At 37.6% G+C, this 26,417-nt stretch overlaps 1 protein-coding gene across 1 annotated transcript in view; it reads left to right on the plus strand.

Moving 5' to 3' along the window:
- The first annotated feature begins 203 nt into the window (after positions 1-203).
- Positions 204-26,417, plus strand: part of LOC134212871 (abhydrolase domain-containing protein 2) — a 77,836-nt gene continuing 51,622 nt past the window's right edge. The window contains exon 1 of the mRNA XM_062691126.1: positions 204-1,024. Coding sequence (XP_062547110.1) covers positions 870-1,024 — 155 coding nt within the window. The 5' untranslated portion in view covers positions 204-869. The remainder of the gene's footprint in view (positions 1,025-26,417) is intronic.

A 26,417-nucleotide genomic window follows, 5' to 3' on the forward strand; every position in this document is an offset into this window, starting at 1 on the left:
ACTACATACACATACTCGCATAAAAGCTCGGACTTCAACCAACGATGGTGGACATTTTTTACCCTATGGAAATTTTCCCTGCAGAATTCGATACGTTCGGATCGAACCGTCATGTTGACAGCGGGCTTGAATTTCCGCGAACGTTTCGAAGATAATCCAAATCAAAACAGATATGCTTCAAAAACAAAGCTACCCCTCCAGCCACATTTTAGGGTGGCATTCGCTCCATACACCCATCAGCTCCCCGTTTCTCAAGCGAAAGCGTCTCGTCGAGCTCCGCTGGGTATTGGGGTATTGGTGACCGATTTGTCGTCGTTGTCGTTGTCGCGATTCAGTGCCCTGCCCGTCTGATCGTTGTCGTCGGTATGTGTCAGTCCAATGGTGCGTTTCGAATCTGATAGACACATTTTTAGCGAGAGTGATTCGAAAAGTAGGCGACAGTAGTGCTCCGACACCTCAGCTTTCCATCGGGGACGCCGCAGCTACGAATTACGGCTTTCTCGAAGTGACAGAAGAGTTTTGTTCTAGTAGTTCGCTTTATCTACGTAGGCGGGAGTTAATTACGGTTTGGCATCCATGACCCCAAAATCATCCGTTTGAGAAGTGATTCTGCATTGCTCGATAGTGCCCCGGCACCAGCTGCCCGGTATCTTCCGCGAGTTGATCCAATGCCAGTGTGTGTAATACTGTTGCCATCGGACGTCGCGGTCAAGGTGTAATGGCTATCGGAAAATTGTCCAGTGAACAGCAGTGAGCGGAAAATAAAGTGATTTGAAAAAAAAATCATTCCCAATTAGAAAAGAAAAGGTTGAATCGATCCGTAGTGCATTTCAACACATTTTTGTTCAGTGCAATTCACTTGTGTAAACATGTCTCCAGCATTTCTAGCAGTGATAGCCGTGATACTTTGTATTCTGTTTCGGATTCTAAACGTAAACAGCCAGCCGCAGATTCCGCAGATTTTTTGCAAGGATGGGCAATTTATGGAGTGTTTCCACAAGATTGCACCCATGCTGAGAGACCCGTAAGTAGAATTCACTCCGTCCGGTTGTATGAGCGCATATACGTAATTTATACATACATATCTATTCAAATTAAGCATATGAGGGGGATCGTTCATTCACATTCAGCAACAGCTGGTGAAAAGTTATAAATGCAAAAACACAAACGAAAACGCGAAAGGGGCCTTCGTTGCATTTTCCTCACTTCTCACATAAAGAGCCTCGGAAAAGTAGGTACATCAATTGTGAAATGCTCAAGGCGCGGTCGAGGAAGACAACTTTGTGCTTACTTTTTCTACACCCGAAAATGGGTATGAAATCATGCTATTTTTAATTTCTGATAATATTCTAATTAAATTCTTAGAAAATAAGTTTGAAAAATTAAATTCACATAAATAAAGGAAGAAAAAATGATGTTTTTCAGTTACGGCGTAAAAGCCCGTAAGAGCATAACCGATCAAACCAAAAGATGAGATTGTAAACGTTCACTTCTGATTTGAAATGTGGCTCAATGATAATGATCGTTCAATGAGGAAATCCGTAATTCTCAAATTTTGTACTCAATAGAATTTTGGCACTCCTCAGTGAAAATACTGCGAATTTTCACCTACCCCGGGCAATCTGAATGCCAAAGGAAATTAGGCTCTGTGTATCTTATTCGCCGGTTGTCTTAATTTCTATAATAGCATTTTCACCGGATACTAATACATCTAGTACTAATACATCTAATGGTGCTTCAGGAATCTTCTATTGATACTGCTAGAGTTACATTGCCTTTTGGAAGCTATGAGATAGTTCCAGCTCTCCCGAGGATCTCAGAAGAGAATTCGGAACGATTCCAATGGCTGAGGTAACTACCAGAAATATTATGGTCAATTAAGTTGTGTTTTAAAGCAAGCGATCGATGCACAATCATAAAGCTTATCATAATCATTTCTTGCTTCTTTCTGCCGGATCTTCTTCTTCTTCAATTGCTCTACATTACACTTAGTATTCTATTAACATTTCCTCAGTTATTAATTGAAAGCTTTTCTATGCCCGCCATTTCATGAGCATGTAACTTGTGTGGCCAGTACAATGGATACACTATGCCCACTGCCCAGGGAGTCAAGAATGTTTCCAACCCAAAAACATCCTAGACCGGACCGAGAATCGAACTCGCCATCTCCGGATTGGTAATCCTACGCCTTTACTCGCAAGTCTAACTGGAGACCCAGTCTCTGCTGGATGTAAAACACTTTTATCACTTTGAGCTTACCATTCACTTGTGTGACGTTTCCTCTATTTACGTCGCAGACAGATTCCGCCGTCTGTTTTCAATTGCTTTCCATTGCTACCTTTGTCCACAGAGAATATTCTATGGGTTGATAATATGAGGCCTAACGAATTGCCACCACAGATTGGCTGGCAATCGTGTCCCAAAAATAAGGTCACACAAACTGATAATCCCCAGGACTAAACACTGAAAGATAAAAGTACAGTCATAATAACCACGTATAACGGCACCACGCTCTATTGTCAAAACTTGAAAAGCGGACGCGTGGTGACTTGTTCCTTAGAGCAAACAAGCGTCAATATGCATTTGCCAACACAGTTATTGCTCTCCTGAAAAGATAGCATGGCAAAACGAGAGATAAGACTTTACAGCAAACAACATGGTTCAAATTATTGATTCAATTTCTTGAACTTCGAAAATTTCTAAAGCAATATATTCGGGAATTCGTTTGGAATTTTTTCAGATATTCCTTCGGAAATTATTTCAAGAAATCTTAAAAGAGATTCCTCCAGATATCCCTTCCCAAATTTCTTCAGCATGGAAATTTTTCCAGGCATTCCATCAAAAATTCCTTCACGTCGTTTATAGAAAATTCTTTCGGAATTCCTTCGGGATTACAATAAGAAATTCATTTTGGAATTCCTTCTGGAACTCCTTCGGGAGTTTGAAATTCTTTTGGAAATTATTGTAGGAATTCTTTGGAAATTTCTATAAAAATATCTTTGGAAATTCCATCAGGAGTTCCTTCAAAAATTAATTCATTGGAATCTAAGAATTTTCCGACGAAATCTCTGAAGAAATGCCAGATGAAATTTTTCCAAATTTTTAAAATAACTCCTGAAGAAATTTTCTAGAGGATTTCCTGATAGTATTCTCAATTTTTATTTTATTTATTTATTCAGACTAAGGCTGAAGTGGCCTGTGTGGTATATAAGAGTATTCTCCATTCGGCTCGGTCCATGGCTACACGTCGCCAACCACGCAGTCTACGGAGGGTCCGCAAGTCATCTTCCACCTGATCGATCCACCTTGCCCGCTGCGCACCTCGCCTTCTTGTGCCCGTCGGATCGTTGTCGAGAACCATTTTCACTGGGTTATTGCCCAAGTACACAAATTCTTCTACCACCTCGATTTCGTCACCACCGATGCCAACTCGCGGTGGGTGGCTCACATTGTCTTCTCTTGAACCTCTTCCTATCATGTACTTCGTCTTCGACGTGTTGATGACAAGTCCGATCGGCTTGGCTTCCCTCTTCTGTCTGATGTAGGCTTCCTCCATCTTCTCAAAGATACGTGCCATAATATCTATGACGTCGGCGAAGCCAAATAGCTGGACGGACTTATTGAAAATTGTACCACTCGTGTTAGTCCCTGCTCTTCGTATTACCCCTTCCAAAGCGATGTTGAATAGCAGACACGAAAGACCATCACCTTGCCGTAACCCTCTGCGGGTTTCGAAGGGACTCAAGAATGCCCCTGACACTCGAACTACGCACATCACCCGATCCATCGTCGCTTTGATCAACCGTGTCAGTATCAGTGTCAGAAATCCGTTTTCGTGCATTAGCTGCCATAGCTGATTCCGATCGATTGTATCATATGCGGCTTTGAAGTCGATGAATAGATGATGAGTGGGCACGTTGTATTCGCGGCATTTCTGCAGTACTTGGCGAATGGCGAACACCTGGTCCGTGGTGGAGCGTTCGCCCATAAAACCCGCCTGGTACTGCCCCACGAACTCCCTTGCAATTGATGCTAGTCGACGGCATAAAATTTGGGAGAGTACATTGTAGGCGGCGTTCAGCAATGTGATTGCGCGGTAGTTGCTACAATCCAGCTTATCGCCCTTTTTGTAGATGGGACACACGACACCTTCCATCCACTCCTGCGGCAAAACTTCCTCCTTCCAAACCTTGGTAATGACCCAGTGCAGCGCTCTAGCCAGTGCCTCACCACCGTGTTTAAATAGCTCTCCTGGTAGTTGGTCAACCCCAGGGGCTTTGTTGTTCTTCAGCCGGCCAATATCCTCCTGGATTTCCTGGAGATCCGGAGCCGGCAGCTCGGTAAAAATCCGCACAGCCGTCTGCCCAGCAAAATAAAAACTGATATCCCGGCAAAAATTACGTTTGTTAGCTGATTTTCGGCAAATTATTTGCTGATTTTCAGCTATTTTGACAGAAATCTCGGCAAAAAAAACATGTTTGCTGGGGCACAGTTGTGCGAAGCTCGGTAAAAGTTTAACATTTTACTGAGATCCCGGTAAAAAAAAAAGTATGTATGGATGTTTCTGCAGTCTTCACGATATTCCATTAAACAAACTGATGATATTGCAATTGACCTTTCCCGTCAAAATTTTTTATTTGCTCAATCGATTCTTTGGCTTATTAAAGGTCAACTTTCCAAACAACCTTTATTTTGAAAAATGAATGAAAATGAAAAATTCACCCGATGTTCGTTCAAAATCGGACCAATCGTAAAAAAGGCACTTTTTTGATTTTCAAAATAGCTAGAGGCTTCCAAAAAAATGGGTTCTTTGGGAAAGTTAACCTTAAATAAGCCAAAGAATCTACTGAGACAATAAAACGAGATACAATTTTTGACGGGAAAGGTCAATTCTGGATCTCGAACGCCGAATTGTGTCTAGGGCTTAGGCTTTGTCTCCGAAGCTTTTGACAATGATTCCCTTAAATATTGTTACGTTTTGGTCCAAAATATTTAGTTTTTTCGTTTGCTTATGCCTACTAAGTCATTACAGCAGTTGGGACTCCATGAGTAAAAAAGCTACTGTTGGAAGCACATTCGATAATGCACTGCTAGTGATTGATGGGTTTGTAGTTCATAAGGCAATGGAATCACGCAAATCTTGTATACCTTTTCGCTCCAATATTGTTCAATTTGCCAAAAAACGAAGATCTTACAGTCGTTTTTGTCCTCCCTGCATCCTTTTGTCAGAAAGTTCTTCAAGCTTTGTTGGGTAGGATGCTTGAATATCTCTGATGGAGAATCGCCTCAAATAATCTTTTTCTTCAGCACAGAAATTCCTCCAGGCATTTCTTCTGGATTCCAATAAGAAATTCATTTGGAAATTCCTTTTGGAACTCCTTCGAGAATAAGAAATTGTTTTTTTTTTCGTTTTGATTCACCGCTCAGTATGTTATTTCAAGGATAACGTAGAAGTCATTTAAAATTTCTAGTTACTTTTACTCCGAATTTCGTGTTACCTTTTTACTTCTGGGATATACTGCCCCGATTCGTATAAGCGCCCTGTGTCGTTTTTTTGATGATTTTAATTTTCTTGCAGAAAGAGGCTCCAATTGAATTGCCTCCTATTCAAGAAAAACTAATAAAATAATAGACTCTCACTTTTCTTGTAATTTATGCACGGTGCCCCGGTAGACCGTTATTGTAAAATAAAAATGTTCATCAAAGCCAAGTACAGAGCTCGATTCCTGTGGTAATTCTGCACCTCTGGACCAATTTTTAAAAAATCCCTAGGAGGAATCTCGAGAAATCTTGATTTGAAGTTTTTAGTTAAGAAATTTCAGAAGAATCCATATAAGAATCCAAAAATATTACCAAAAACCCTGATTAATCCACCTAGTAGATGTCCTTCAATTCTTCTTGTACCTGTCGGTCGGAAGTAACCACCAGCTTTGTAGGGTTGCTGTCCAGCATTCTTGAAATATGCCCTGCCCATCGTACCCTTCCAGCTTTAGCTACCTTCTGGGTGCTGGGTTCGCCGTAGAGCTGGGCGAGCTCTTGTTTCATCCTTCGCCGCCACACACCATTCTTTTGCACAACGCCAAAGATGGTTCTAAGCACGCGTTGCCGTTATTAGAACTATAAATATTTACAATTGACTTATCTTACCAAACTGACTTAAGTATGTTTTTGTATGGCTAACTTGCTCGAGTTTAGTATAAGTGTTGCTTTCAATGTTTAATAGAATGAAAGGTAAAAATTGATTTGAATTTAGTGTTTATGTTCATAATGGAGAGAAGTAAGACCAGAGTTCGTGTAGAATAATAGTAGTTAGAAGCTGTTATACTCGATCACAGCACATATTAACCGATCTTTGATGCCAAATCTCGTCAAAGTTCTAATCAACGGACTAGAAAAAGCATGTTTGATATGTATAGCCAAAACCTATTCCGGTACTCTGAGAAATGATAATTCAAGATATGGTACTGTGACGTGAATGGAAGCTGCGGCTTTTTCCAGCTGCTAGCAAAGCCATCAATTGCTGCCTCAAAACCATGCTCGAGTTTCAAAGAGTACACTTTTTTGAAATCATTCAGAACTTGCTGAATGAAATATTTACTAAAAAATTGTTAATGTTTAAGCAGAGTAATTACGTTATCCGAAAGATCGGGATTCTAGTGAACTCTATGCAATTTGTTGATGCCTCATCTGTACTTGGTTCACCCATAAATTTACTCAACATGGCGCTTCTTGAGCAACTTTAAAATCGAATTAACAATTCCGAACTAGATGTGTAGTGACGGAGATAAGCAAAGGCTTATTTTGGTTCTTTATTGAAGTGTTTTTAAAAGTTCAAAAATTGAATATTCTATCTTCGTCGTAACTGAAACCCCTAAAAGAATATGCCCAAAGCTTGTATTTTTTCTTCTTTTTCTTGTGCATTTTTCCTTGGTTCTCGAGATCTCATTCTAAATGCCGAGCTCACTCTTGAAAATCGTAGCTTTTCCTTACCGCCATCTTTGGAGTCATTACCAGTCCGATGATCCTTTTGCGGGGAAATCTCAGAATATGACAAAGCTCCGTCAATTCAATTGTTACAGCATCTGACAAAGACCTAACCTGTTATATAATGCTTAACAGCTACACTACTTTAAACAAATCTATAAGCTGTTGTTTTTTATCAATTTGTTCCGTACTACAATCTTTACTTCTGATGCTCGAATACATTTGTGAATACAATAAAAAAAAACTTTAATCTGAATGGCATTCAACAAAAAAACAGCATCCTGCACGTGAATTCATGAATGGTTTTGAACGAGAGGTAGCATACTTGAAGATAGACGGCTTCAAGCCATACAAAAAACATACCTAAGTCAGTTTGGTGAGCTTAATCAGTTGTAAAAATTTATAATTGTAGTAAGGCAACAAATGCAAACTGGCTGAAAATAACTTAGACCACTTTTTGGACGACTTTGAAGGTATTCTGTGGATATTATTGAATTAAAATATAGATTCTTTTGAAATATCTTAATTAAAAACTTCAAATCAAGATTTCTCAAGATTCCTCCTAGGGATTTTTAAAAAAAATTGGTCCAGAGGTGCAGAATTACCACAGGAATCGAGCCTTGTACTTGGTTTTGATGGACATTTTTATTTTATAATAACGGTCTACCGGGGCACCGTGTTATGTTTAATGCACATCTTAAATGAAGTTCAAACATAGAAACGACCAGGCCTACTATGCAGCGTTGTTTAATATCTCTGTGAAAATCAATTTTTCAACTTGGTCAACTTGACCATAGAATGGGAACATTTCGTACCAACCGCTGCTTTTAGAATATTAAGTAAAAATGATATAAGATGAGCCGTTGGAAGTTACATAGCTAAGAGGGTTAATATGCATTCTTTAGATCCTCGACATCCTGGGATGGGACCAGGGTTGTTAACGTTAATTAACGATTAACGCCGTTTCGTTAATTCGTTAACGTTAATTTCAACGATCAACGATATTTCCGTTAACCTTTATAAAACGTTTATCAACGATAACGGTAACGCTCTTCGTTAATTAAACGTTAACGGCTGCGTTATTTTACACGTTAATGAGTTGTTAGAATCCATTTTTTAAGGATTTTTGTTTTTTTATTGGCAAGAGTTTTTGTGTGTCAACATATGTAAAATTTATTGAGACATAAGGCATTGATATCCAAAAGAATTTTACAAAAAATTAAGATAATGTAAAATTTGTTTTCAATAATAGAACTTCATTACTAATCTACTTTCATTAGTCAGATGACTTTCATTAGTCAGATGACGTAATATGTATGTAGATAACAATGTATTTTATTTGAAATTAAAAGTGAGGTTAGGTGTCGAAAAATTTCAAAACAGGAATCAAAATTTACGCTCTCCTATAACTTTAATTGTGAGAATCAAAGCAGGGTTTTCATTACCAAACATAATCTACCATTTCAAACACAAGAAACAGAGCATATAATGCATTAATCATCAATTTATCGAATGATGATCCTTCATTTTTAAACTCGCTTTTATCTGCCAATAAGGGACTAGCAGACTCGTCGAACTTCGTTTCATCTAAAATTGATTTATTCTCTGATTAGTTCTCGAGTTATGCAGAAATTAGTATTTCGTTGGTATGGGAGCCACCCTTTCCAAAGGGGAAGAGGTCTCGAACCATCTTAAGAACCTTCCCCGGCCCCAAAAACCTCTACATACTAATTAAAGGTTAGACAGACAGAAATTCATTTTTATGAATTCAGTTTTTATCAAATTATCAATTATTAACTCATAAACCCGAATTGTGTATTTAATGAAAGATGTCACCATGCAACTGTATTCATGACATAACGATATGCCCAATGAAAGATCTTTTTCGCTTAGTATTTTCAATGAATGCAATAAACAAATAGATACACTTTTCTCATATTCTTGTATTGCGCAGAACTGTATTTTCACTTCTCGAAGTTGTCAAGTTTGGTATCATGAATGCATCTAACACCAGCAGCCCACACATATGTTTTAACTGCTCGCATATTGAATGACCTCCTGAAGATGTACAAGTTGTCATTTCATTAGCTCCAATCGCATATTATTTTTCCATGATAAATCTTGATCTGGCTTGAATGGAAATATTAATAAGACTGTCATTGGCTTTCCGGTGGTGAACTACGATTGATAATGAAAAAATCTATGACCCATGGATACCGCATTGGCTTAGAAACGACCTGATTGTTTATTGGGCAGGAGCTAAGATCTCAGGAGCTAAGGAGAAAAAACTAACGAGCAGATTACCGATGTCCGTTGACGTTGAATCAACGCATGTCGTTAACGTTAACGTTACAATCCAAGTAGTTCAACGCAACGACGTTGACGTTGAACCAAGAGAAAATTAACGTCAACGGCGTTAATCGTTGATTAACGTTAACAACCCTGGATGGGACACAGTTTTTTAGTCTAGTTCCCTCTGGCACTATAGAGGTTTGGCTGTAGTATATTCCGTTCTACAATACTTTCCTTGTAAAGCTTCAGAAAAAGCTAATAAATTGATTGATTGATTGATAATTAAAGCGCGAAAACAAAAAGATTCGCCTTAGACATTACCACCCACAATATATGTACTACATCACAGATAGAAAATGTTGTAGAAATCTACACGAAAATTAATGCACATAAAAGGAACGCTAGAAAGAGCGTAAATTTAAACGATATTATCGCCTGAATGTATGCCATTTCCATTGCATACATGTATGTTTTTATTTGATTTATTCTTTAGGAATTGACATAATGCAATAGAAATTGCATACATTCAGGGCGAAATAGTTGGAAAAGATCCATATCCGCCCGGAATAGTGTAATTTTCTACGTCTATATTTTTTACGCGCTAATTAGTTTTTAGAATTTTTTCTGTGTAGGGTGTTAAGTGTTCAGTCATACGTTGTAAAGTTTGGTCGAAAATAGGGATGCCTGATTTTTTCAATTAATCGAGAAATCGGTTATTTTTCCATGCCATTGGCCAAAATGCCAATCTACAAAATCGATTATTTATCAAATATTTATTTGAAAATTTTAAAATTAGTCCCCGTTCTACATTGTTTTCGAATGAATAGTTTTACTAGCTTTATTTTAAACATCTCAGGAGTTTCTAGAAACATTGTTTCAAGATTATGAAAATTATATCTGAAGAGGAAGTTCTACCCCTAGTTTTGTTTTTCTTGTGATATTCTTCCTTTCTTTAGAGATTTTTAAATGCTGTTTTAATGCTATTTACAGCCCAAGTAACATTTTAAGATTTATGGTATACTACAATAGTATTTGAATCCTACAACAATAAAACCATAGTCAAGGCACCAAAACCTCTTGGAGAGTAGTATCTGCGTAGTTGGCCCACTCTTGAAATGGTTTTGAAGGGTAAATGCAAGACGTGTTTCAAGATCAGAATACGACAAAACATGAATACGAATTCGGCACCAAAAACCTTTCGTAATCTATTTGTAAACCATTATAAAAGACAGTTGGCCTCATTTGAAACCTTTTCTAAGCCACTTAATCTTGATGCCTGCGGAAATCTCCAGATCTAGCTTTGTGCAAACATTCACATGAAATAATAAAATACGTTCAGTCTCAACAAAATAAATTGATGTTTATTTCACATGAAACCATTTCGTGCCATAATCAAACATTGAAATGAAATATTTATAATCATCGAGAAAAATAATCAAATATTATTTTTCGAAAAACAAATTGTTGTTAAATTTGCACTTATCTGTTAATTGCGTATTATTTAATTGTTTTATTATTTGCAGCTGATTTGTTTATAAAATTTCATAAAAAATCTTAAATGTAATGCAGTACTAATAGATATTTCGTTTCAAATTCTCTCCTAATGTGTAGTGAAAAAAATATGGCGATGGCATGCGAGATGATTTCTCGCCATCCATTTATTCACATTGCTTTGCTTCGATGAAATTAACAATAAAATCATAATGTTTAGATATGGCATGTATGAAGGCTCGAATGACTGTTATAAATGCTGAATGGTCATTTTTCGACATATATGGTGACCATAACTAGAGTGAATTTGACAGTTCATGTTTACCAAACGAAAGAAAAACACAGGGCATGGATAAAATTTGGATAGAATTCAAATTGATCATTTAATACACGTAAGTAAAACATGAAGTACTCAACTAGTGGTGACGGCGCTTTATCAGTCGGACACATAAAAAAACATTTCCGTACCACTGTTGGAAAAGTGGAAAAGTGAAACATTTATAGCGACTGGAGCGGGTCTGCGTACCGTGTTTTTCTTCTATCTTGTATTCTTTAAAGTTTGTCACCTCGTGATTTCGGAAATGAATATTTCGATATCAAGTTGATTTATAAAGCTGAAAATTGGTCAGGATGCATATTATGAGTAAGCAAGCAGTGTGGTGATGTTTTTGAGCTAATTTTTTGCAATAATGAAGGATTCAGCTCTTACTACTCGTCTTCACTTTCCCACTTTTTTGGTTCTGATTTTTTTTCAGAGCTGCAGAGTTTGTATTTTATAAGACTCTTTATGTAGCAAGCACAAATGCCAATTGACCTGATTTAAAGCCGAAAGTAACTTTTATAGTAACAAAACTACTTTAAGAAGCTTTTTATCATGCCAAATAAAACAAACCTTAAATGCGCAATGTTGTTTTAAAACAACAAACCGAAAATACGTTTAATGTTAATCATTTTAATGGTAGTTTACGCTAAAAATACTTTCGACGATTTCTAAAAAATCGCCTTGCGCCTTCAAGGGTTAATGATATTTTCCAGGCAGGTTTAATCGAGGCATGGACTGCCTTAACAAGTTCATATTTAAAACTTCATAGTATTCGGAATTTCTAACCTGCCACAAATGGTTTTGGCAACAGCTTGAAGATGTATCAAAATTTAGGCGTGGTAAAAGCTTTATCAAAACTGGAGAGCAAGCCTATTGCCGTAATAAAACCATAATAAATAACATCGAATGCCAAAGAGCTGTATGAATGTTACTTGGGAGGACAATTTAAATCTCCTATGTTGAGCATTTTGCATTAAATATGGCTATTCTGCATTTTATTACATATCAATAAGGCAAAGACAAAGGTGCTGTTTGAACGAGATGGCGCCACAACATTTAAAGTAAAATGAATTTCCTTGTATGGACAAATCATTCGTTCTCATTAACTACGCATCGCATCAATACGAAACCTAGGTCAAAAAGCAACAAATAATTTTTAGATTTTTGTTCCACGACTTGTTTTACAGTTTTAAACAATAAAAGAGATTTCTTTGTACCTCAGTACTAAATTCTAGGTGTGTACTTGCATTTTCTTCAAGACTGTTCTCCACCTCGTGTGTGGGGAAGGAACATTGAAAGTTTACGATATCGAACAGCAGATGTCACTAGTGTATACGCAATATTACATTGATACAAACACACAGCAACTCCACCTGTCGCCCGATAATGGAAATATTGCAATTATACCGTCAGGTGTAGTGGCTGTTGTTAAAATATTTAGGAAGGGCCTCAAGCGGAATTTTTGCTAGAACGCAACTGACGATCTCCTATTGAAGCATTACTCGATACAATACGCAATACAGTTCTTATTTCGTTTTTCTTAGAAGGCTCCCATTGGACATGTTCCTGTCTATTTTCGAACTGATTCTTTCTATTTCATGACAAAATGAAACAGAGAATTTATTATCCCACTCGACACGCTCCCTCGTAACAGTAATAAATAGTTTAGTCTCAAATCGAGTTAATTTCGAGGACATCACTCGTCTGCAATGTAAAGTTGATTTTTTTATTCTTTCCATGGCGACGACTTACGTATTTTTAATTCATAGATTTGTTTTCATCCATCAGTACTGTACAGAAACAACAAGGAATAATAAAATTGTTGTCTTAGATATGTCCAAACTATTCTGGAATTCTAACATAAGGCTAGTGCGGTGCTGAAAAGTATTGTGCAAATAGATAGGATACGGAATGGTCATGAAATGATCAAGCTACTGAAATTCCGTGAGCAGTGTGGAGCTGACAAGTAGAGAAAATTTCGTAACGCCAATAACGCCTGCTGGGTAAAGTAAATGGAGCTGTCACTTTTTCGTTACTGAAAAATGTTCCGTGCTATTAGACCGGAGCAAATAAACATTTCTTCTTTTGTCCCACTGACCTTTCGATACTGCAGGGGAGCTTGAAAAATAGGCATAAATTGATAAAATTGAAAAACTCATCAGTTATCTTAAAGATTTTTTTTATGGAAGTTCAAAATTTTATTATATTTCCGGTCAAATGAATAAATTTGACAACGAAATTTTGAGGGAGGTGGTGACAGAAGAAGATATTAAAATTTGTTCCCGCCTTATTTCGTACAGAAATGTGACATTTCTCCCATACTGAACCAGCTGTCAAATTGTTTTGGTAATTTGATCAAATTTCCCATTGCGTATGAACAGCGTACTAGGCTATACATCAACAAATTTATCAAAAATCACAACGTTTGTGTATCCATTAAATCAGTTTACATACAGTTACTGCTCCTTACATGCTGAATTTGGAAGGTTTAACGAGGTTCTCCAAAACGTGCTGAGGTTCAAATCATCAATGCGATCAATCTAGTCTCAAATTTCCTTGCTCCATAATATAACGCTATAGATCAAGAAAGTTATATGTTATAATTTCATTGCTTCCTTATTGAACTAAAATCACAACTCACTCAAGGTACTTCAAAACGTCGTTGAATTCAAATCATAAGGTCTATAAGATCATTCAAGTCTTGAAATGCTACATGTGGAAATTGGCATATATGTACGTTGGAAACTCATTGAATAACCTTGAGTCTATACCAATTTCGATAGAATATTGTTAGGCTATTTTTGTTGAATGCCTTCAGTCGTTACCAACCCCGTGGCAACAGATTCTTTTCAGTGTAGCGAACATCTTTAGCAATGCGTGCCAGCATACAGTTTTAAAAGTATTGCGACTTTAACTTCGATTCATATTCGTTCTTGATGGTTATTCATTATTAATGCAGACGAATCTTGCACAAGATTTCGCAGTATGAATGCCTTATAGAAAGCTGATCAACAAATTTAAAATTAAAAAGTTTAATGCACAAGGTGGTTGTTATTATCACCATTGATGAAAAAAAATTAGTTATCCGTTTTTCTTATAACTCGATTGGTGATAGAAAGTTCTAGAATCTAGGAACGCACCAAATCAAATTAACTTTTTATAAAGATTGTTAGAAGGAATAGAAAGGTAGGGGTTGTTGCAAAAGTATAGCAACCTTGCAAAAATGGTATTCGCTAGTGAGTTGGGTGGGTGGACCAGGTGCAATACGACTTGGAGAATCTGGAGTGCAGCCGAAGTTGGAATATGGTACCAGCAATCGAGTTGTAATCTTTTTGTAAGCAGGAATACAATTGTTAATTTTTTGCGATAATCATTGTGTTAATTGAAGCAAACTGAGAAGTCAATCGATTGAAAATCACTCGATTATTGAGCTTGTTAATCGATTAATCGATCGATAACAGGACATCCCTAGTCAAAAACAATATTTCTGTCTTGTTACCTTGATGGTTACTCACCATGATGTATGTATGACGTTTGTATGTATAATGGCAGTGAGAGAACATAAGGACTTACCAAACTTAGATCGGACTTACTAGTACCATTCCTTATACGATTCCTTTTCCGGTTTTCGGGAAGAAGTGCATTAGAATTAGCATCCCGTGAAGATCAGCCACGGGCCATGATAAGGCTTGATGATTTTCCTAATTTTCAGTTTTTCACTGCCCTTATCTCCTGCCATTTGTCTTCCCAAAAGTACATTGTCTTCAGGATATAGCCTTCAAAGAACGCCAAATATGAATGATCTTTCTCCATCTTTTTCTTCATATCATCCATGATATGTTCTATTTTGAATCAACAGTGCGCTTGATGGCTTTCCCTATGTTGAACCGTTCGATTCAGTACCGGGTACAGTCAACAATAACACGGTAACTCCTCAGATGTCTACTTTGAAATCTTCACAGTAAAACTTCAACAGTCACCTTCAATGTACTATAACTGCATGTTTTTTGGAGAACTTCAGAAGAGAAATACAATTCCAATTCCGACCATAAATATTTCTTCTTTTGGAAGAAATATTCACAAGTGAATTTTGATGCCCCATCAAATTTAACAACCTTCTTCATCCATAGTACACTATGTTCTTCTCCAGTGAAAGGTCGGAAACAATATCATGAAAAAACATATTTCATAAGTCAAAACAAAAGTCCACTCAGCGATGAGTATAACAAATAAACAGTCCAATATTTTCCTTAAGCTCATTAACAAAAAATATACAAAATTAACCCATAAAAATTGTCCGTACGATATTCAAAACATTAGTTTAAATAAAAAAAATAAAAATTAGTTCAATAAGAATTCAAAACCTTATATTAATACTTCGTTTGTGCACCCTTTGCTGTGATACGTTCAGGAATGACCAGTTTCTGATCTACTGCCACTCTTACATTAGAACCTTCAAGTACATACAAGTTTTTGTTCATCGTGTGTGTTTTGAACCGTTGTCTTGTTTAAATTGAAAATTAAATAAATGGTCCAATTCAACGCCGCTTGGTTCCAAGTTATTCTTCAAAATGTCAAAATAAACTAAATTCTGAGCCAGCAAATTTAGGGGCACTAAACCTCAGCTTACAGCCTTTTCCGGGAGCAGCTTCAAATGATTTTGTTTTTTTTTTTAATTTCTGTGTCACATATTGTATTGGCAATCGCGACCGCTTAACTGTGCCAGCAATTCTGGACAAGCTATGACCATCTCTATCATATCAATGGTCAATGTTTTTTACTATGTGAAAAAGCAATTTCGCTGCAGTTCCATCACTTTAGTGCTAGAAATCAATATAAATTGCTAAAAAAGCAATTATTTTAATTAACAAATAAATAACAACAGTACTTTAATTAACAAATAAAGCTTTCTGCACAAGCTAGTTGTATTAATTAACTAGCGAAAGAAACCCAGCATTGCCCGGGTGTTGCAAATGTCACAATGAACTATTTGCAGCTCCGCATTCTAGAATAACTTGCATGGGTTTGTTTTGTTTTCCTCAACAGCGGACCCAAAATTGTATTTTAATGATTTTTTTACATTTCTCCATTAAATTCATCAACATTTTGCATATACAAACCTTGCGGACCCCAGAACGAATCGATTAGGGAAATATCTTGCAAATCGGTCATCCCGTTCGCGAGTTAAATCGTCAGGAAGGAAATCTCAACTCATTTTTATTATATAGAAGAAGAAGATTAACAAATTAACAGATTATTGACAAACTTTCAGAAATTTCTCTAAGTTTATTTATTTACTCAGACCAAGCGGAAATTTACGCTATTCTACACTGAAATGGTCCTCTTCACGTCATATGTTGTAGAGTAGATCGACCAAAAATTTCATATCCTAGGAAACTGAAATGGCGACCAGATTTGAAATCGTTGAATTTATCCTAAACATAATTGTTTCGTATATTTCATCAATATTTTTTTCATGTGTAGAATACAAATAAAATAAAAGTCAAAATAGGACATTGAACAAAAATAGCAGCCAATAAAGTGTAAACTATCATCGGACTGGAACTATGAACCGTGAACGGAGGTTGAAAGTCATCAGGGACATCGAATCTTATTAGACCAAACCCATGTTTATTGCTTGTGCGAAATGTATATTGCTAATGTCTTGATGACTTGAGTGAATAAATTAAGGAAGTTCAGGATACTAAAATCAAGGAGAAGATATTCATCAAGGCAAAACAAAATTTGAATAAAGTAACATTCCATCATTCAGTGGGAAGTTGCGTGAAGAACCTTCCATTGGCGTAATAAATTTTATCTCTAATAAAAATCATCTCTCTACTTCCTAGTGCCAATACTGATTTACAAAAATTCTGTATTAAATTTCTTCAGTTATAAGCAGTGAGTGATGCACGCGCAAGATGTGCTCAGTCACATCGGAGGTGGATTGATTAAAGTTTTTGTTTTGGAATGATTTCCACCCGCCAACGTTGAGCGTCGTTGGTTGATTGCGATCATTCGGTTTTATGTTTACACTAGCAGTCTGGCTTGCAATCGGTTCGAGGAAATGTTAACAAGAATAAAGATACGAAATGTTTTGAAGAAGAAAAAAGAGAATGGAATCAAACGGTAACCATTGATGATGTCATGCCGGCAAGTAAGACACCATGCTCCAAGTTAGCGGACTGTGGAAAAGTACCGAAGAACACTACACAGATGAAAGTGGCATGACGACAAAGAGGTTCAGTTGAAAATACCTATCATTTGATTTTGATGTAATTTATTGCAATTATTTTATGAAATATTATGCTGGTTGAATTTGATAAAAATGTAAGCAAACTACACTGAAAAGATGGCGTTCCCGAGAGACGATTCTTTTTTGATGTTATTTAAGTTTGAAGTCCTACTTTTTAGTTTAATCAGTCAAAGGCACGTCATATTGTAAGATTATCAAATAGTTTTTTAATTTCACCCAAATTCTATAAATTCATCCTCACGTTACGAACCTGGATGAATTCCGGTCCCGCATGATGAAGCCACCTTTAACCCTCTTTAACCCAGTCGCCTATAATTAAGAAAATGCATCAAAGCAGGCACACGGTGTGTCTATGGGGAAACATTATTTTTAAAAAATCAGTATCTCTGATACACCCACCACGTGAAAGTAGATGCTCTCCTCTTTCATATAGTGGGTAAACTAAAATGTTCTATCGGGGGATCTAGAACAGTTTTTATTTTTTGACGTAAACTACGTCTAAGGGGAAGACTCAGATACAGGGTGTAAATCCGAAATTTCCAAATTCGAGACCGTCACGAAATTAGGATAGATTTCAAACGCTAATAGCGTCTTTATCTTTCGATGGATTTTCGAGATTTGCTTATCAATAGATTCGGAAACTCTCCAGCAATTTGCCAATTCTATTGATACTATTGATTATCAACGTTAAACTATTGAAAATGTTATTTCTTTCCAAATCGGGTGAAAAATTCAATTCCGTTCATAAATCCCCAACACGGACATCAGATTGCAGTAAGGTACGGGCCTTTTGATCCACTGCTTCGTTTTCCCTGTGTATATAAAGCCCCGTGTTTCGCGTGCGCGCGTCATTTTCATTCTGGATGTCACGGAGAACGGACCAGGGCGGTTCAAGCGATAACGCCTGTGGTTTGGTCTGTGGTGGTAAAAACTCAAAACTCATGGACGATTCTAATCAAGCGTGAGTTGAAACGCACCCAACTCAGCACCTTAAAACTCCTGGATGAGTTGAATCATCGTATGTTTTCTTTTGTTCTCCTTTGTTAAAAACAGTGAATTGACGTTTCTCGCATAAAATATTAGACACTCTTTCATGTATAAGCAATAAATTGCCCCCAAATTAATTTCGAATGCGTTTTAAACCAAAATGATGTTTTGGCAAATGAGCGGAATGATGCGTTTTAGCATTACAAATTCAAGCGTGATGCATTCCTGATGATGCATTCCACAGATGATTTCGTTCGCACGGGAAGGCTCGTTGATTACAATTTATGAGTGATGATGCGGATGAAATTTTTCGTTGGGTGGTGGTGGCGGTCGTGGCAACAGCAGTACATCTTTACTTCCGTGTTCCCAACAGCATCTTTGAATCTGGCAATCAACGCCGTGTTGTTGAGGCACATAAGTGGAAATGAATCGGTTCTTTTCAGGACCACCATTATGTTTGGGAGGATGATTAAGTTGAAATAATTTTTTGACGTAAACTACGTCTAAGGGCAAGACTCAGATACGGGGTGTAAAACGGAAATTTTCAAATTCGAGATCGTCACGAAATTAGGATAGATTCCAAACTATTAGCGTCTTTATCTTTCGATGGATTTTTAATCACTAACCCTGCAGAAGTAAAATGATGGATTGAATCTAATGAATTTTTGCGTAACTGCTGCCGATTTAACGCAACCATCTCATGAATTTACTCCCAATCAAACCAAATTCCTCCAATGAAAAATTTAATGCCCTGACAAGGACAGATTTTAGATCATGCGGATTTCTAATCACCAACACAACAGCAACCATTCGATAGTCAGAATATCATAAGAGTATTTCACTTAAATGCAGATGCTGGCTCTATGATTTTACCGCTACACTGCAACGTATTGCCATCGTTGGATTCTCTGTCGCGACGATCCTGTTACGAGCGCTACCTACGCCATCAGTGGGAACGAAGAGCGTGCGCCAGAAGGAGAAGTTGGGAAATTTATTCGCATGGATGGAAATTAAACCTGAAACAAGTAACAGTCTATCTACTAAAATTATAATTTTGACGGGAAATTTCACTGGTATTGATATCCATGCGAATAAATTTTTGTAGCGTCCCTGACGCACGGTCGTGATTCCGCCACCGACAGAAATATACACCACCATAGCCGCCATCGTAGAGAAACACGCAAGAAAAATTCCATCTCAGTGTTGTCTACATGCTGATACATTTACAGTTACATCAAACAACTGAAAACCGAAATACGCCACTCCAAAATTACGAGGTGACAATGTTAGAAAGAGACAAAAGATAGGAAAAATAACACGGTGTGTAGTGCCTCCCGAGTCACCTTAAGGGAAGATCCTTTAATTACGTAACGCAAAAATTGGGCATTTTCAACCTCCCCTCCCCCCATTGTCCCACTTTTTGTATGAGGCATCTAAAAATTATGTATGCGTCGTCACACTTCGCCCAACCCCCTCTAAGCGTTACGTAATTTGTGGACGCTCCCAAGAGCCACTTTCATTGATGGTAGCCGATCGTTAATACTTCATATCAAATATCATATCATAGCATAGCATATTAAAGAATATTGTGGCCAAATTTCATAAAATTTGGTCAACAAAACCCCCTGACAATAATAGAACAAAACCTGCCAAAGTTGTCATTCCTAGACCAACATTTGAAAAGGGCGTAACAGCCAAAATTTATTCCTTCTGATTCTTCGTCTACATATATAGCTATATATGTAGACGAGAAATCAGAAGGAATAAATTTTGGCTGTTACGCCCTTTTCAAGTGTTAGTCTAGATTCCTCCGTCAAAATTTAAACTGAGCGCTGCTAATGTTAATGACGACGACCGCGCGATCCACACCATCGCCGGGAATAAAATTTCCGGTAGGAGCTCCGCGAACGGTAGGAGCTCTTGAACGAAATGGCTCGCGCGCGCGGAAGAGCTGCTTTCTTGTAATCAATAAAGTTGAACCTGTAGCCACGCCCTTTTGGTGAGTGTGTGACGGTTACACAGTATTTGCAGTCATACCGGAAAACAAACAGGCGGGACTAATGAGCCATCTTTATTGATTGTAAGAAAACTGCTCTCGCGCGCGCGTGGCATTTAATTTGAAATATCGCGGAGAGCGGTACCAGCATCGGTAGAGATGTCGCAAATTAATCGATTACTTCGATTAATCAATTATTTGTTGTGATAATCGATTAATTTTTAAATCGACTACTTCCCAACGATTAATCGATTCAATAATCGACAAGAATCGAGAGTAATCGATTAATCGGGATTTTACGACAACTATTAGATTTCGATTACTTCAAATAATCGATTCATCGTTATGATAATCGATTAATTTTGATTCGATTACTGCTCAACAATGAATCGACTTAATAATCGTCAAGAATCGAGAGTAATCGATTAGTTACTAATCGATTAATCGAGATTTTAAGACATCGGCGGAGTTGCTGAGCAAATTTTATTCCAAATACATATGGGATATTGGAAAAATCGGTTCTTCTCAGGGCTTCCATTCTATTCAAAGGAAGATTGAGGCGAGGCGAACTTTTTTCAAAGTGCAAGTTAACCGCTTGGAGACGCCATAAAGTTGCCTGGCGTCCGTAGCAGAATCACGAGCGCGCGTCGGAGGGAGATGCTACAAATATGTATTCGCATGGATGGCTTCAGTGGCAGTCAAGTTTAATTCTTTCAAGACTCTTATTTGGTTTTGTTATTCCAGCCTATGGCGTGGGTCAGTGGCGTAGCCACGGGGGTGGTTTTGGACATAAAACCCCCCCCAGAGACAACATTTTTAGAAGAAATTTTTTTTCGAACCTTCTCGAAATTAAAAAATGTTCAGAAAACCCCCCCCAGACCAATTTTCTGGCTACGCCACTGGCGTGGGTCGTGTGGTCGTTAGTGATTCGAAATATGCATTATTGGGAATTAATCGATTCTTCTCATGGACACCATTTTAAACATAGGAATGTTGAGGCGAGACGAATTTGTTCAAAGTACGACGTCGTAGCAGAATTACGTTGCCGTTCGTAGCAAAATAACGAGCGCGTATTGTAGAGAGCTGCTGCAATTATGTATTCTTGCATTGGCACTAGATTCTTCATTTCATCAAACTGTTTTACGTAGTTTACGTCGGGCGGTCGTGTCTTGCACACAACCCTTATGATTTTTCACTATTTTCGGTGCAAATTCCATAGAAATCTCAAATAATAGCCGCTTTAACCCAAGCCCAAAAATGTATGGAAAAACGACCCCCGATAGAACATTTTATAAATGCACCTACGTGATAGAGGAAAATCTATACTTTCGTGTAGTGAGTGTTTTAGAGATACTGATTTTTTGAAAATAAGCCTCTTCAGACAAACACACCGTGGGCATATGAAAAGCGCACGAGTTCTCAGCATCTACTTAAGTAGATATTGTACCGTTCATAAAAAATCTACTCCTTTCCTTATATTTAATCGCAACAAAAAATGAGCGCCAGATAGTCGCCTAAGAAAAAACATACCTCCAGAAAGATGATACTTTGATTTGATATTTTTGAAAATTCGGCCGCCACATGATGAGTTATGATGATGATGAACACGTTGACAACACGTGCTTTTGAACCTCGGATAAATTTCCCACATCTATGAGAGCTTTGGGAAATGTTCACGAAAGTTGTCATTTTATTGCAAGGCCACATTCCCGCTGATCGTAAAGACATGGCCAGGTGCTGAGATGAACAAAGAGGTCGTTTAATGAAAGCATGTCAACCAATTTCAAATCGATATAATTAAAGAACAATGGCTTATGGGGCCTTCCTATAAAGGCATGCGGTAAGATGCGCGGCTTCATGGCAAGACCATGCTGAAGGTGAATGGGCTAGGTTCCCGGTTAGGAAATTTTCGGGTTGGAAACTATCTCGACTTTCCTGGGCATAAGAGTATCATCGTGTTAACCTCATGATATAAATGGAAACTTGGCTTAAAAACCTTGCAGTTTATAACTGTGGAAGTGCTTAATGAACGTTAAGCTGCAAGGCGGTAATTCCCCAGTGGGGGATTAAATGCCAAGAATAAGAAGAACAACTTTAATTTATGTGGGGCTTCATACATGTGGTGTGACGTACATATTCATTTCCAACTGAAATCGGCACAAGCAATTAAAATACAACAAGCAACTTTCATTAACTGAAAATTTAAGTAATTTCGAGATTTTCAACTCAATTGGCTTTGAATCGAGTTGTTAATCCTCAAACATACCCACTTCAAATCGAAGTCAATGTATATGAAGTCAATAGTATTTTTTTTGTCTTCTGCGTATTTTTTACCAAGATATCATTTAGAGAAAAACGATAGCTTTTTTGTACAACAGTTTCCGCAGCACACTCAAACATGAAATGAAAATGATTTAATGACGAATGGCCCTCTATCAAAGCAAGATTAGCTTTGTTTCACTGACGAATTGTTTTTGGTCAATGTCTGCATAGTGAATGCAAAGAAGAATTTGTAGTTTTTTAATTTGTGATTACTCAAGCAATGAAAACAGTTGTACCCCTCAGCTCTAAAGCATTTTTGATCAGTGTTCGAATAGAATTTATTATCCGATCCATTCCAGTTGCAACGTCAAACCTAGAACAACAAGAACTCACGTTCTAAAAATATGTCCTAATCCCCACTTTGGTTTTGTTTGGCTCCTGATGCGAACCATAAATGCAATTTAATAGAGGAGAGCGGTACAAAAAATTTCCACGGGAAAAAAATAACCCGGGTCATAAAACTTCTCGTCTAATCGTTTAACCAGGTTTACAAACAACCATGCGTTCGCCGTTTATTTCTCGTGCTAATGAGTCATTGGCACCACCCTTAATGTGCTTCAACCTAAATCTATTTTAAACACATTTTAAATGCTTTAGAAAGTAAAAAAACCTTGTTGTTTTTAATAGGAGATTTTTGTGAAATGTAAATAGTTTTGTAAATTTTGCGTCTGCTTAATAAAATGATTCGATACATCGATTAGTATATTGCTTAAAATATGGAAAAAGCCTAAGAGAAGCATTTCTGACCATCCCTCTCACATCCTTTGCTTGATGTCCACCGAACCGGTTTAGACTTGACAGACTTCTTTTTTGGTGTCTGTTTTGTTCATGGCAAATGGTTCCGACTAATTCCCGCGAAACATTTGCCAATTTGGGAGAATGTCGCTTACCGGTTTGCTTGATGGCAAATTAGCATCCGCTGGTGGACGCCGATTATCGCATCGAACTTTCAGTGACAGTGACGTACGGCTTGTGGGATGGCTAGGAATAAGAAAAATGGTTGAATTTCAATTTGCTAATATTGTTCGGTGATATCATACATTCTGAATTTGACAATGCGCCATTCAGGAAGGAACAAGGAAATCGTTCATCAATATTCCAAGGGTGAGACATCGAGGTTGCTGCATATTTCATTGCCACTCGAGCAAAAAAATTATGTCAATCAGACAGAATTTATTATCATCTGATACTACCTGTTTGATGATGAACAGTATTTTTGGAACATTAATTAAAATCATCTTGAGCTGTTCTCTTCGTTATATTTTTGGGCTACGTTCTACTTAAAGTTATTCAGTTTTGTACTCCAGGTGAGACTTTTTACAGACTGGAACTGTATCACCAGAGCGCAATTTGCCTCATATTATGATAATTTTGGATTGCTAAGTGTTCTTCAATATATTATGGAAAATGGTCAAATGTGGAACGGCTAGGTTTTTAGCGTATTGTTGAACGCACGTGAATTTTTATGGGCCTTCATCGATAGGCAAAAAACGCCATTCCGCATTTGGCGATTTCCCCTAGATATTGATATTCCTTCTTTGAGCAGCCTACGAAGCATTGGAGAACCAAAAATTAGTATCAGAAATGTGAAGAATCAATTAATTAGGGCTACAGCAGGTATTTTCGTACGCGTTCTAATTCCCATCATAGACTCAAAAGCCAATAAATGAGATACTTTTGTTTTGCTATAACTCATCCGTATCCAAATGTGGAACCAGGGGCAACGTTCTGATGTAGTGGAGTTATAGCAAATGAAAGTTGCCTTCATTGTTTTTAGATCATATTACGGGAATTAGACCACGGACGAAATAACCTGCCGTAACCCTATCTTGATATAGTCAACGGTCCAGCGGAAAAGCAATAAGAGTTCCCAAGTAACCATTAGCACTATATTACGCCAAACCGCCATATAGGGCCACTATATGGCTTTTTAGAAACTTATAAGCATTAAATTATATGGCAGATTTGGCGGAGTATAGTGCTTATTGGTTACTTGGGTTATGCAAGACTATAACAGAAATGTGACATTGACTAAGCATGAAAATGAATTCCAGAACCTTCTGAAAACATTGAGGATTTCCGTAAGAAGCTTTCGAATAAGCAAAAAAGCACACTCAAAATAATGTTAATTTGTAACTATTTTCAGTTTATACTGTATTACAATCATCCTTCCGAAACAGTTTCTTAAAACACGTGAAATAAAGATTTTTTTCAATAAAAGTGTCTAATTTTTTTCTCATCTCTATATTGGACAACATCAAAAATCCACCAAAAGTTTTGATAATATATTCTATGATATGGGAATATAATATATTCTCCAATCTCGAACAGCACGAGTCAGACTAAAATGATTACAGCAACATAATTGTGGCTGAAGTTGGTCACATATGAGTTGCAGTAGCCCATATGGAATGCCCATCCCTAGGGCATGAAGGAGGTACACTGGAGCCATATGTTTGCCTCAGCAGGTGAGTTACATGGAAAGCTTCAGGTTCGTTTTTTCTCAAATCCTCTAGTAACTTCGTATTCTTCGTTTACAGGTCGACAGCCAATATTGGGCTATCCCTATAACCTATTTGGCATCAGTATGCTACGTGGCAGGGCTACGAAATAGTGAGTTTACAAACTAGAACAACGGTTCTTAATCTGGGGTACATGTACTGGCTCCAGGGGGTACCTCGAACAAAAATGCGTAATGACGGATGTATTACAATTGTCATAATTCCATTAAAAACTTATTGATGACGTTTACATATTTTTTCTATTCTAAACCTTTGTGTTGTACATAATATGCATGGGACATAAAGGATAAGACGTCGAATGGACAAATTTAAAAAATTTCCTATGTAATCTTTCTGATCGAGACAAGTCGGGATTCCTTTTTTAAGGGGCGTGGAAGCCTCTTTTATAGAAGCTCGGAAGCCTCCTTTCAAGAGGCTCAAAAACCTCATTTCAAGAGGATTGGAAGCTTCCCTTCAAGAGGTTCAGAATTCGTTCAAGCCTCTCTGAAGATGTTAACAAGGGTCCTTTCCAGATGCTCGGAAGCCTCCTTTCAAGAGACTCGGAAGCATTCTTTCAAGAGGTCTTTCAAGAGGCTTGGAAGCCTCATTTCCGAAGGTTTGGAAGCCTAATTATAAGAGGCTTTGAAGCCTCCATTCAAGAGACTTTGAAGCCACCTGTCTATAAACTCGGAAGCCTCCTTTCAAAAGGTTCAGAACTTCGAGGTTCGAGAGGCTCAGAAGCCCCCCTTCAAGATGATCGGAACTTTTTGTGGCTTGGAAGTCTTTTTTCAAGATGTTGATAAGCGTCCTTTCAAGATGCTCGAAAGCCTCATTTTAAAAGGCTCGAAAGGTCCCTGTAAAGAAGTTCGAAATCCTACTTTCAGGAGGCTTGGAAGCTTCCTTTTTAAAAGCTCGGAAGCCTGCAAAAGTCCTCAAAGTCTTGTGGGAAACTTGATAAACTTTATTTGAATTGTCATGTTTCACGTCTCCACAAGTATCAGCAGAAATCCCACAAAAACTGCAAGTATTCATCAGCCTATGTCAACGTTTTATAATTCGAGCCTGGTGGCCTCACATCTGGGTGTCGAATGCTGAGCTCCATCGACGATGCCATCAAAAACCGTTATCACCAGAAACTCTAAAACGTAAATGGATGTGGCTAGTAGTAGCGATGTAACTACAATAAAGATATAAAGTCGACAGAAATTTTACATGGGCCCAGGGCAAGGATGAAGCAAGCAGCAGCCTAGGATAAAGATTCTTTAC

This window comes from Armigeres subalbatus, chromosome 2 (assembly GCF_024139115.2).
Source record: "Armigeres subalbatus isolate Guangzhou_Male chromosome 2, GZ_Asu_2, whole genome shotgun sequence".
Classification (NCBI taxonomy): Eukaryota; Metazoa; Arthropoda; class Insecta; order Diptera; family Culicidae; genus Armigeres; species Armigeres subalbatus.